At 37.9% G+C, this 13654-nt stretch overlaps 1 protein-coding gene across 1 annotated transcript; it reads left to right on the plus strand.

Annotated features, from left to right (window-relative positions):
- The first annotated feature begins 11785 nt into the window (after positions 1-11785).
- LOC118629850 (interferon alpha-14-like) lies at positions 11786-12346 on the plus strand. Its single transcript, XM_036261514.1, has one exon. The coding sequence runs from the start codon at positions 11786-11788 to the stop codon at positions 12344-12346; it is 561 nt and encodes a 186-aa protein (XP_036117407.1).
- Positions 12347-13654: the final 1308 nt, after the last annotated feature.

Genomic DNA, 13654 nt, shown 5'->3' on the forward strand with positions numbered 1-13654 from the left:
GCAGTGTTTTCTACAGAGAAGTCACTGAAATGTTTTCAATTCAAATCACTCTCTGGTGCAGGGGCCGTAATTCTCATGGACCATGTCTCCCACGCATGTCATAAATTTATGGTGAGAATTAGCTGAGAAAAAATATGTGAACCACCTGAGATATATTAAATGTAGTTATTTTTATAATTATTGCTAATTACATATTTTTTAAAATTATTACTAAAATTTTGTTGACTGCTTTTCAAGATCTCAGAAATAATTGTCAACTGACAATTTCACTTGTTTATTATATAATCAAAGTACTTTGCTATTTGGTCGATGCATCTACAAATTGGGAGGTGAAAGACAAATAAATAAAAATAGCAAATTTGTAATCAGTGAGGTAGGAGTCAATAAATGAACATAAATGTGTTAGAACAGGGCTTCCCAGGAAAAAAGGGATGGTTCAATACATGCAGTTTGCACTGGGGTCTAATGTGGATGAGGAGGTGGAGTTTGCAATCTGACATAGTAGGTGTTGAAACCTGGATTTGTCATTTGTTTATTAGATTTATTTTATTGATAAACTCTTAGCAGTGGTTCTTTGGAAATGAGAATATTAACAATTTAGTTTCAACTATTGTAGAGGGATTAAATGATTCCTTTAGAAAGGACAAAGTAATTAGTAGTTACTATAATCATCACAATAGTTAATACAAATGGAACAAATTCTGTGGACTTTGGTAGTTGCTTGTTGATCATATAGTGCAGAGAAGCACTATAATATTTAATTAGTAATAAATTCAGAATTTATGTGTCATAAAATGAAGGTAGCATCAAGGAATGTGTTCTTTATTCTCAAATAAATGTAGACAATAAAAAATATTTTAATGCAACCTTGTCATAACCACAATATCCTGGGATCTAATTACAGTGTTATGGACTGAATGTTAGTGTGCAACAAAAATTCATATGTTGAGACTCCATTCCCCAGTGTGATATATATGAGGAGGTGGGGTCTTTGGAAGGAAACTATGATTAGATGAGGTTATGAAGGTAGAGTAACCAATTATGGAATTAATGCCTTTATGAGAGTCACAACTAGCTTCCTCTCTCCACTCTCCATGTGAGGATACAAAGAGAAGAGAGCTATCTACAGTCCAAAAGAGGGCTCTCAGCTCAGTGATGCTGGCACCCTGTTCTTAAACTTCCATCCTCCAGAACAGTGACAGATATATTTGTTGTTTATAAGTCTCTTGGTATATAGCACTTTTTTTTTGTTTTTGTTTTGTTTTATATTTTTTATCTTTGTTGTGGAAATTATTACAGATGTCCCCCTTTTTCTCCCACTGACCCCCTCCCCCTCACTTCCACCCCCTCCTGCCTTCCCCACACTGTTGTTTGTGTCCATATGGTATTTTTTAAAATAGCAGCCTGAAGTAAGACATGCGGCATCACTCATTCAGCACCAACCATACACTAGTTTTGCCTGTGCCTAAATATTTCAAGTTCAAATTATACATGACAGAGATGAAATTGTCATGTACAATTGTTCTCAACCGCTTTCTTTAAAAGAAGACCTGATATCAGTGTTCACAGTTAAAAATTCCTAGATGCAGAATCAAAGAGAAGGGAAATGGTGGCCCCCAACTAAAAGGCAGAGTGTGTTAATGAGAGAAAGGAAACAGCAAGAAGTAGGATGAGGCTATAAGGAAGAATATGCTGGTGTTTGGTTCCTCCCAGATTATAATACCAAATAAATTTTTTAAGTAATTTTTATCCTGTAGTTTTTGAAAAAATGTTGGATGCCGCTTAATCAATTGTTCTCTGCCATGGCCTGGTCTAAATATGTGTATCAATCATCCCATTAATTAGTAGGCAGTCAGAAAGGGGCAATGAAATAATTCATTTACTAGACTTCATGTATCAGTCAAAGTCAGTGAATTTCAGTATCACAAGAATCAAAATATTTTTTCTTACCTCCTGAGTTTTCCTGTAAACTTGTCCATGAAGACAAAGAGTCTACTTGATTTCAGGGCCTAAACTATTTTTATTTCTTTTCCTATCCCTATCACCTTGAGTAGGCCAGGCAGAAAACAGATTTTTTTAAAAATTTAATCTGCTCAGAGAAAAATATTCCTAAGACAGGTCATTTTGTCTGGTTCCTTAGTTGATTTACATATTCTTTAATGTAAAAGTGGGTTTGTAATATTTATCAGCAGGGGCTGATAAAGGAATAAAGAACTTCCTGATGAATCTAGACTCATCAAATGTTTAAACACGTTTTTAATTTTATACTTTGTAATATGTTGATCTGAAGATTTGTTTCATAGTACAAAGCATTTCTATACATATTTAAAATTATCATGAGATTCCAAAATGGCGGTGGAGTGAATGGAAGCTATACAGATCATCTCCAAGGACCAAACTGGAATTACAACGAAAATAAAGACAAATCGTCAGGAAAAAGCAACAGAAAAGCAGCTTGGAGGACCATATAACCAGGGACACTGACTCAATCCCGGTAAGCCTGCAGAGATGAGAGAGGGGGGCTGGGAGCCCACCGTCTGCAGTGGCCTTAGCTGGGAGCAGCGGCCTTAGCTGGGAGCAGCAGCCTGAGCTGGGAGCAGAGGCCTGAGCTGGGAGCAGAGGCCTTGGGTTAAATTCCCAAGTGGCTCCACAGTGCAGAGCTGGGACTGAGGCTAAAATAGCCACAACCACTTACCTTGGGCTCCGGCAGAGGGAGGGCAGACTAGACTGGAACAGTGTGGGAACACTCGGGATTTGGAGGGTGCTCAGAGCTTTTGCTGAGTTGCAGCCATGCAGGGCTGTGGTCATCTTGCTCCTTCCCAGGGTTCTGGGGAGAGGTGGCAGCTCCTCCCTCAGAGATTCAACCCGACCAGGTGGTCATTGAAATGCAAATTGAGGCCCATTAACAACCAGCATCTGCCCCACCCTTGGGAAATCTCTTACCCTGAGCACCTGAGGGAGTTTTCATTCACCTGAGAAGCCAAGGCTCTTCAGATAGCCTCTACTGATAGCCTCCAGGCAAAAAGCTAGAAGATAACTGTACCATCCCTGCACTAGCAACTCTAACCAGGAAAGTAAGACTTGACAGTGGTGTTTAACATGGGTCCTACATGGCTCATCCAAACCCAGGAGAGGGAGCTACAAACCGCAGAACACCAACACCCACAGGGAAAATTTAGCAGGCTCCAAAGCTCACTGTGATAACCAAAAGATAAAAAACAGAAACAAAAGCCAAATGAAAAAGCAAGAGACCTCTACCAAAGATGAGATAAATGAATTGCAGTTAAGCAAGTTAACAGAACTAGAATTCAGAGCCATGATCTTGAGGAAGCTCAAGAGCATGTGTAAGGACATGAGCACCATGAGTAAAGACTTAGAAATGTTGAAAATCAACCAGCTGGAAATTAAAAACCACCAAGAAGAAATGAAGAATGACATAGCAGAAATAAAGAACACATTGGAAAGTCTAAATAGCAGAGTAGAGGAAGCTGAGGAATGGATCAGTGAATTAGAAGATAGGGTAAAAAAAATCACCCAATCAGAGAACCAAGAAGAAAAAAAACCATTAAAAAACAGGAAGATAATTTAAGAGAACTGTGGGACAACTGGAAATCTAATAACATTTGCATCATAGGAGTCTCCGAAGAGGAAGAAAATGAGCAAGGCTTAGAGAATATATTAGAAGAAATAGTGACAGAAAACTTTCCTAATTTGGTGAAGGAAGAAGGCATTCAAGTTCAAGAAGCACAGAGAGCCCCAAGTAAGAAGAACCCAAACAGGCCCACACCAAGACACATAGTAATAAAAATGCCAAAAATTAAAGACAAAGAGAGAATCCTAGAAGCAGCAAGAGAGAAGCAACAGGTTACCTACAAAGGAATCCCCATAAGGCTCTCAGCTGACTTCTCACAAGAAACATGATAGGCCAGAAGGAAATGACATGAGGTAATCAAGGTCATGAAAAACAAGGATCTAAATCCAAGACTACTCTATCAAGCAAGGCTATCATTCAAAATAGAAGGTCAAATAAAAAGCTTCCCAGACAAAAAAAAAAAAAAAAGGCTAAGGGAATGCATTAGCACCAAACCAGCACTGCAAGAAATGTTAAAAACACTGCTGTAATTAGCAGGAGAAATGGGAAGAAAAATAGAACCACACTAAACAAAAATGGCAATAAATAAATACATATCAATAATTACCTTAAATGTAAATGGATTGACTGCCCAATAAAAAGACACAGAGTAGGTGACTGGATAAGAAAGCATTACTCATCTATATGTTGTTTACAAGAGACCCACCTCACAACAAAAGACTCACATAGGTTGAAACTGAAGGGATGAAAAAAAATCTTCCAAGCAAACGGAAAGGGAAAAAAAGCTGGGAGAGCAATACTCACATCTGATAAAATAGATTTCAAAATGAAGGGCATAACTAGAGACAAAGAAGGCCACTACATAATATTGAAAGGATCTATCCAACAGGAAAAAATAACCTTGATAAACATATATGTACCCAATATAGGAACACCAAAATATATTAGAAATCTTCTGGAAGACTTCAAAGGAGAAATCTATAGCAATACAATCATAGCAGGGGACTTCAACAGCCCGCTGACATCACTGGATATATCCTCTAGACACAAAATTAGCAAGGAAACAGAGACTCTAAATGATGCACTAGACCAAATGGATTTAATAGATATCTGCAGAGAATTATATGCCAAAACTACAGAATTCACATTCTTCTCAAGTGCACATGGGACATTCTCAAAGACAGACCACATGTTAGAACACAAAGTAAGCCTCTATAAGTTCTAGAAGATTGAAATCATATCAAGCATCTTCTCAGATCACAATAGCATGCAACTAGAAATCAATTGCAACAAGAACATGCAAAGACATTTGAACACATGGATGCTAAATAGCATGTTATTAAACAACAAATGGGCTACCGAGGAGATAAAGGTAGAAATTAAAAACATCCTGGAAACCAATGAAAATGAACACACTACAACACAATATCTATGGGATGCAGTAAAAGCAATTCTGAAAAGAAAGTTCATAGCACTACAGGCCTACCTCAAGAAGCAAGAAAAATCTCTAATAGACTATATAACCTCACAATGTAAAAAACTAGAGAGCAAACATAAAGAAAACCCCAGAGGAAGTAGAAGGAATAAATAGTAAAGATCAGAGCAGAATTAAATGACATAGAGTCCAAAAAAAACAAAAACAAAACACAATTCAAAGAATCAATGAAACAAAGAGATGGTTTTTTGAAAAGATAAACAAGATTGATGGACCCTTAGCTAGACTTATCAAGAAACAAAGAGAGAGAACCCAAATACACAAAATCAGAAATGAAAGAGGAGAAGTAACAACTGACACCACAGAAATACAAAAGATCATTAACAACTACTGTGAAGAATTATATGGCAAAAAATCGAGAATCTAAGTGAAATGGACAAATTTTTAGAAACACATAGTCTCCCAAAACTGGACCAGAAAGAGATAGAAAACTTGAACAGACCAATGACAACTAAGGAAACTGAAGATGTAATCAAGACTCTCCCAGCAAACAAAAGCCCAGGCCCAGATGGCTTCACGGGAGAGTTTTACCGAACATTCAAAGAAGAACTAACACCCATTCTCCTCAAACTATTTCAGAAAATGCAAGAAGGAAGACTTCCAAACTTGTTTTATGAAGCCAGCATAATTGTAATTCCAAAACCAGATAAAGACACTACAAAGCAAGAAAACTACAGGCCAATATCCCTGATGAACATAGACGCCAAAATCCTGAACAAAATACTAGCAAATCGGATCCAGCAATATATCAAAAAATTGTTCACCATGACCAAGTGGGATTCATCCCAGGGATGCAAGGCTGGTACAATATTTGCAAATCAATAAATGTGATACACCACATAAATAAAGTGAAGAATAAAAACCACATGATCATATCAATAGATGCTGAAAAAGCCTTCGACAAAATCCAGCATCCATTTCTGATAAAAACACAATGTGGGAATACAGGGATCATATCTCGACATAATAAAGGCCATATATGAAAGACCTACAGCCAGCATCATACTCAATGAGCAAAAATTAAAATAATTTCCCTTAAGAACAGGAACGAGACAAGAATGCCCACTTTTGCCACTTTTATTTAACATAATACTAGAAGTGTTAGTCACAGCAATCAGACAGGAAGAAAAAAATAAAAGGAATCCAACTTGGAAAGGAGGAAGTGAAACTGTCATTATTTGCGGATGACAGGATACTATACGTAGAAAACCCTAAAGACTCCATCAAAAATCTACTATACTTAATATATGAATTTGGCAAAGTAGCAGGATACATAATTAACATTAAGAAATTGATGGCATACTTATACACTAATGATGAACTCACAGAAGGAAAAACTAAGAAAACAATCCCATTTACCATTGCAGCAAAAAAAATAAGATACCTAGGAATAAACTTAACCAAAGAAATAAAGGACCTATTCGCAGAAAACTACAGGTCATTGAAAAAAGAAATAGAGGACGACATAAAAAAGTGGAAGCACATACCTTGTTCATAGATGGGAAGAATTAACATCATTAAAATGTTCATACTACCCAAAGCAATCTATAGATTCAATGCAATCCCCATCAAAATACTATTGACATACTTAACAGAACTAGAACAAATACTTTAAAAGTTCATATGGAACCAAAAAAGACCTCAAATAGCCATAGCAATCTTGAAAAAGAAAAACAAAGTAGAAGGGATCACAATACCAGATTACCAGATTACAAAGCCACTGTAATCAGGACAGCCTGGTATTGGCACAAGAACAGGCATATAGACCAATGGAACAAAACAGAGAACCCAGAAATGGACCCAAGACAATATGCTCAATTAATATTTGACAAAAGTGACAAGAACATACAGTGGAGTAAAGACAGCCTCTTTTTATAAATGGTGTTGGGAAAATTGGACAGCTACATGCAAAAAAAAAAAAAAATGAAACTAGACCATCAACTTACACCATACACAAGAATAAACTCAAAATGGATAAAAAACTTAAATGTGACTCATGAATCCATAAAAATCCTAGAAGAAACTGTAGGCAACAAAATTTCAGACATCATATGCAGCAGAATTTTCACTGATACATCACCTAAGGCAACAGAAACAAAGGAGAAAATAAACACATGGGACTACATCAAACTCAAAAGCTTCTGCACAGCAAAAGATACAATCATCAAAATAAAAAGGCAACCCACTGTATGGGAAAGCATAACTGCCAATGATATATCACATAAGGGGTTATTTTCCAATATGTATAGAGTGCTCATACAACTTAACAAAAGGGAGACAAAGAACCTAATTAAAAAATGGGCAGAGGACCTAAATAGACACCTCTCCAAACAGGACATACAAATGGCTAAGAGACATATAAAGAAATGCTCAACATCACTAATCATCAGAGAGATGCAAATTAAAACAACAATGAGGTATCACCTCACACCTGTCAGAATGGCTGCCATCAACAAATCATCAAACAACAAGTGTTGGCGAGGGTGTGGAGAAAAGGGGACTCTAGGACACTGCTGGTGGGAATGCAGACTGGTGCAGCTACTATGGAAAACAATATGATGTTAGCTCAAAAAATTAAAGATTGAACTGCCATTTGACCCAGTGATCCCACTTCTAGGAATATACCCTAAGAAGCCTGAAACACCAATCAGAAAGAATATATGTACCCCCATGTTAGTAGCAGCACTATTTACAATAGCTAAGATCTGGAAACAGCCCAAATGTCCATCAGTAGATGAATGGATAAAAAAGCTGTGGTACAAATACACAATGGAGTACTATGCAGCTGTAAGAAGGAAAGATCTCTTATCCTTTGAGACAACATGGAGGGACCTGGAATGTGTCATCCTAAGCAAAACAAGCAAAACAGAAAAAGACAAGTATCATATGATCTCACTTATTTGTGGAGTATAATGAACATAACAGTCTGAGGAATGGGGTAGTCTCAGAGACGTGGAAGTGGGGTACAGACTGACAATCCCCAGAAGAGGAGGTGGTGGGGGAGAGATAAACCACAGAACTTATATGCATGTATGCATGAACAATGGACATGGACAACAAAGCTGTGGACAGGGCGGGGAGGTATGGGGAGTAGGGAATCAGTGGGGGGGGAAAGGAGAAATATCTGCAACAATAATAAATTAATTAATTTAGTTAAAAATAAATAAAATACAATTATCATAAATGTTTAGGCATATACTTAATATGTGATGTTCATACCCTTTTAATTAGCTAGTTATTAATATAAAAAAGGAGCAAAGGGTGAAATCAGACATCGGCATGTTATTTGGGCAGCTTCTCCAGGAAACTGCAGTCTCACATTCTCCAAGAATCCAGCAAAGGGGAAATAGACTCATGCCCAGGGTAGATGCTTGCTCTCAGTCACACATGAGAACAGAGGCCATTGGTAAGAATGGACGTGTCCACCACAAGCACATGGAAGTTGGTGGATATATAATTCCTTAAACAAAGGAAGTGGCTCTCTTGGTGCTCTTGGGACTCTTGTTGCTTGTGTGCTCCTGGCTCACCGTTGGCTTCCGTGTATTCGCCCACATGGCATGGCCATGAGGACACCACACACAGTGGACTAGTAGACTGCAGCCAGCCTGCTCCTGCAATGAACTATGAGAACATGGAACAGCAACTCCGGACACTGGCTCTGGTTTTAGGTCTACTGAAATCTCAGCGATACTTCTTCTAAAACTAGGCTAAAGAAAATGGGACTTTGGAAACCCAGAGGTGTAGTTCCACAGAAATAAAGCTTTCTACCACATCCTTCCTGTGAGTTTCAGAAAATTTCTTTTCTTGAGGTATCACAAAAATCCCACCCCTAGCACCAATCAGGGGAGATGAGCCCCTCTTCTACCCTATAACAATGTGATAGGTATCTAAGAAAAGTCTTGCTCAATTTGATGTCCAATTTTGCTAATTCATGATACTAATATTAAATCCTAACCACAAAATATGCAAAGGTTTTTATTGACATGACTAGGAAAATTCTGTTTTTCTTATGCCAAACAGTTGTATAATCCCTTTTAATGTTTTAAAAAAACTGTTCAAAGTTTATTTAAATTTTTAATGAAACAAAATTGATAAATATGCTTACATGATAAAATTTAGCTGCCTGGAGAGAGTGGTGGAAGTTTGCCCTATCTCCATTCCCATTTCATCCTCACATTTAGACCTCACATCACTTTGTACACCAAAGGCCCTCTTACCCATCCCATGCCTCACCATGCTGCATTGACACTCGGTGCAAAGCCTCTGTCTCTCACCCAACAGAAAGACAGTTCTGGAAGGTGTGCTTCTTAAGAAGGAGTCCTTTGGGGGAAAGCAAAAGGGGCTTTAGTAAGGTGCTTATGCTTTGTCAGTTACCTCCTCTCTCCAGAATAAAATCTTCCTGTTTACTGTCTGGGTTTTTGTTTGTTTGTTTGTTTTGGTATTTGCACCCAACAGGAACCAAACCTGGGACTCTCTGGCCTGCAGTCCAATGCTCCAATCACCGAGCCAAACCAGCCAGGGCTACTGTCTGGTTTTGATCAACATTAAATGTGCTTAATTGTCATCTTCTTCATCCTAAATATGACCATTCCTCAGTCTTACAACCACCTGTATTGTCTTGTTCCTATCATTCTCTTCATACTCAAACTATTGAAGTCCCCTGCAATATCGGTCCCTACTTATTCACATGCAGTTCGTGTCTACACTCACTGTAATGTTCCCTCAGCCTCCCTGTTCTCCTGCACTGCTCAGGCAAATTTTACAATAAATCTCATCTTACTCAGGTCGGAGATCACCATCAATCTACCGTGGCTGTCATCTCAGAAGAATCTGACATTGACCATATCCTCGATGTAAAGCCTGATCTTAATCTGGCTTCTATGCCACCATCTCCTGCTGTTCTGCTCCTCCTCCCCTCTTTCTTTGTTGACCACCCCCTCTCATCTTAGGAAATTTTGGTGTTACTCAAAATTCTAAGCTAGGTGTCACACTTCATGCTCTCTGTACAGTCTCGACATCCCAAATTGTTCCAAATGTCATCTTAATGATTATGACTTACCTATGTATGTCCTTACTGAGAATCATATCTCCAAACATTAGACCTATATTTCTACCTGCCACCCTAGAATATCTGCACTCTACATGTCCAAAATTGACCATCATGCATTTACTTTGCTAACTCCTATAGGTCCTTGGGATGCCATCATAGTAGTTGCTTGCTGTGGAAGCTTTCTATGACCCGTATAAGCCTAATATGTTTCCAGGATCCTTTGTTACTATCACGTCCATTAGCATTAATTTACTTGAATGTTCAATTGCCCATATCCCCACCAGCTTGGAAGAAGCTGTGGGAGCAGGCAATGGGTCTTTGTGCCTTGTATCTGGCAGCCACCACAGAACCAAGAAATAGAAGGTACATTCACTACTTGTTGAAATTTTAATTCCATGATTCTCTATTTTACTTTAGCTTCTAGTTCATGCAACGGCTGAAATTGAATCAACAATTATCAGAATCACTTTCTCCAGGAAAGCATGAGTAAAACTGAATAGCTGTAATCTGTCAGTCTCTTATGCATGTCCTTCATGGCCCCAAAAAGGATCCTACTTAATTACTTACTCTTCAAGCCCTGTTTTCTCTGCCAGAATGCTCCATTAAAGAAACTACTATCTTTGTTTTATTTACTAATATACTCACAAACACAAGTAAGTTACTTAGAGAAGAGATACATCAAAATATTTAGTGAATCAATGAAATGAATAAATCCATTTATGTATGTTTTGAATTAGAATATAAATTAAAGGTTTAGGGTAGTCTGTATCTCTTTAAGAGTATGACTAAGATCTAACACATAATATATATATTTTATGCCCCCAAAGCTAGTGAAAACAGAACACAAAGCTGACCATAAAATAATATGAGGAATAAATTTTATAAATACAACAATAATCACAGATAGATAAATTTTAATCACTACAAATTAAAACTGCATTTTCTCTTGATTCATAGTTTCTTCTTTTAATTGAAAAGCAACCTGCCCAAAATGACTCAGTAAATTACAACTGGAGTAGAAAAAAATGTCTTATAATTGAGTGAATATTTATAAGCTTGAGGCTTATAAGTAGATAAAACTTATATGACTAAATTCTGGAGAATGAGTCTAAGTCTCCTTTCCAACTTCCTAGGTTTTCTGTGAGCTTGGTGATACAGAGAAAGCCTTTATGATTTTTCATTTCTTAAATTTATTATCCAGGCTGATAATGTGACAGACACAACAGCTGTAGACTCTCTTTTCAGATAGAGACTGATTCTTTGGTAATATCTCTTCACAGCCTGGCTGGAGTCCTCATACCCAGGAAGAGTGTGTTTTCCTCCCCATGTCCTGCACCCAACTGATCTACACATCTGCCAACTGCTGGTCAGACCCAGGGAGGAATTTCAGCTGTTTGTGCTGAAGAGGTTGAAGATCTTCTGGATCATGATATGAAGAAGGAGGTGGCCTGAGATTTTTGGCACTGGCTGTCATCCAGCTGCCTCTGGGGGAACCTGAGCACATTGTTGTCCTTAAGGCAGGACAACTAGGAAGATTCTCCTTTTTTTGGTGCAGAACTGGGAGGGTCTCCTGCTTTGGCAGGCTTAGAGGACAAAGTTCAGAGAGTTACCCAGCTCATCCAGGCCAGCAGCATCTGCAAGGTCCCCAATGGCCTTACCCTTCTCCTTCCTGGTGGCCCTGGTGGTGCTCAGCTGCAACTCCATTTGCTCTACATGCTGTGACCAGACTCAGATCCATAGCCTGGTTAAAAAGGAAGCCTTGATTCTCCTGGTACAGATGAGGAAATTCTCCCCTTTCTCCTGCCTAAAGGACAGAAAGGAATTTGGGTTTCCCCAGGAGGTGTTTGGTGGCAACCAGCTCCAGAAGGCTGAAGCCAGCTCTGTAGTCCATGAGATAATCCTGCAGACCTTCCACCTCTTCAGTAAAGAGAGCTCATTTGCTGCTTGGGATAGGACCCTTCTAGGACAATTCTGCGCTGGACTTTTTCATCACTTGGAAGCTTGTCTGACACAGGAGGCAGGGATGGAAGAAACTCCCCTGATGAATGAGGATTCCATCCTGGCTGTGAGGAAATACTTCCAGAGATTCCGTTTCTACCTGCAAGAGAAGAAACACAGCCCTTGTGCTTGGGAGATTGTCAGAGCAGAAACCATGAGATCCTTGTCTTTCGCAGCTAACTTGGCGAAAAGATTAAGGAGTAAGAAATGACACCTGGTTCAACATGGAAATGATTCTCACTGGTTAATAATATCACACTTCCTCATGTTCTTGCACGTCAAACTCCCTTTTGTTTCTGCTGTAATTACGACATGAATGAAATCAATTTGTTAAATGTTTTCAGGAATATTAAGTCACATCATGTTCAACTCTATAGACACTGGTAGCTCACAGAGGCCGGTGCTGATGCAGTTATTTAAATATTCAATTATTTATTTAAGTGCTTACCAGATTTAAATTGTTTTTGTTCATACACCATCAGGTACAGGCACCTTTATGCTGTTACTCTAATAAAATATGTTCTTTACATTGAGTCAATTTATGATTATTTGTATTAAATTTTTACCATAGTAAATTTAGTATTTGTTTATTGTAAAAAGAAACAGGAAGCTAGATTGTGCCACTTGACTAAGAATGGATGGCACAATTCATTTACCCATCATATGACTTTCAGATTATAAATGACCATTGCCATCTTCTACACCAGGTTGTGTGTTGCCCTCACGATATAGAAGTGAACATAATTAATACTGTTCCAGTCCTCTGGTATCTTAGATTTTTGGAAGGAAAGAAACCTAAAAACAATAATTAAAATTGATATCAATTTGCAAATGTTATATTGAGAAGAAGAAAATACAAATGAATTCTCTCACCAGCAGCTAGGATGAAAAGTGCCAGGAAATATAATGTAAAGCAGTAGAAATGTTGTACAGTTGACTAGTAGACATCTAAGTGCAGGTGTCCATTGTCAGTTGGATATGTGAGTTTGCTGTTTACAAGGAATTCTATGGGTGGAAGTGTGGCAATTGTAAGCCAGGAACAGAGGTGGTCATGTGGGCAGACAGTGTAGAGTAAGAAAGAGACTTAAACTTGATTCTGAGGCCCTTCAATATTTAATGGGAAGGAAGAAAAGAGCTGCAAAAGAGGTAGATTAGCCACACAGTTGAAGGACAACCCAAGAGAAAGATATGAGTGTATTTAAGGAAATCAATGTGCTTCGAAGAACATCAGTTAATTTTTCTCTGAATAGTTTTCCCTTTTATGCAGTATATATTTTTAATACATAATTTCATATAATCCATGTAATTGTAAATCATATTAATGTATTTTAGATTGTGCTTTTTAAAAATAAGGACTTCATTAATTATCTACAATGATAATTTATCATGTCTTAGTAATACTACTTTATATATGAGTAAGCTGCTCAGTTTTTGTTAATTTGTTAAGCCGGGATAGATAACTATTTCCATTTTTTATCGAAATATCTAATGACTGCTGATAATGAAGCTATTCGTGAAA

The sequence above is a fragment of the Molossus molossus genome, unplaced genomic scaffold (assembly GCF_014108415.1).
Source record: "Molossus molossus isolate mMolMol1 unplaced genomic scaffold, mMolMol1.p scaffold_m16_p_14, whole genome shotgun sequence".
Taxonomy (NCBI): domain Eukaryota; kingdom Metazoa; phylum Chordata; class Mammalia; order Chiroptera; family Molossidae; genus Molossus; species Molossus molossus.

Excerpts from the sequence above, each read along its gene's own strand:
- LOC118629850 (XM_036261514.1), top strand. The coding sequence starts at position 11,786 with ATGGCCTTACCCTTCTCCTTCCTGGTGGCCCTGGTGGTGCTCAGCTGC.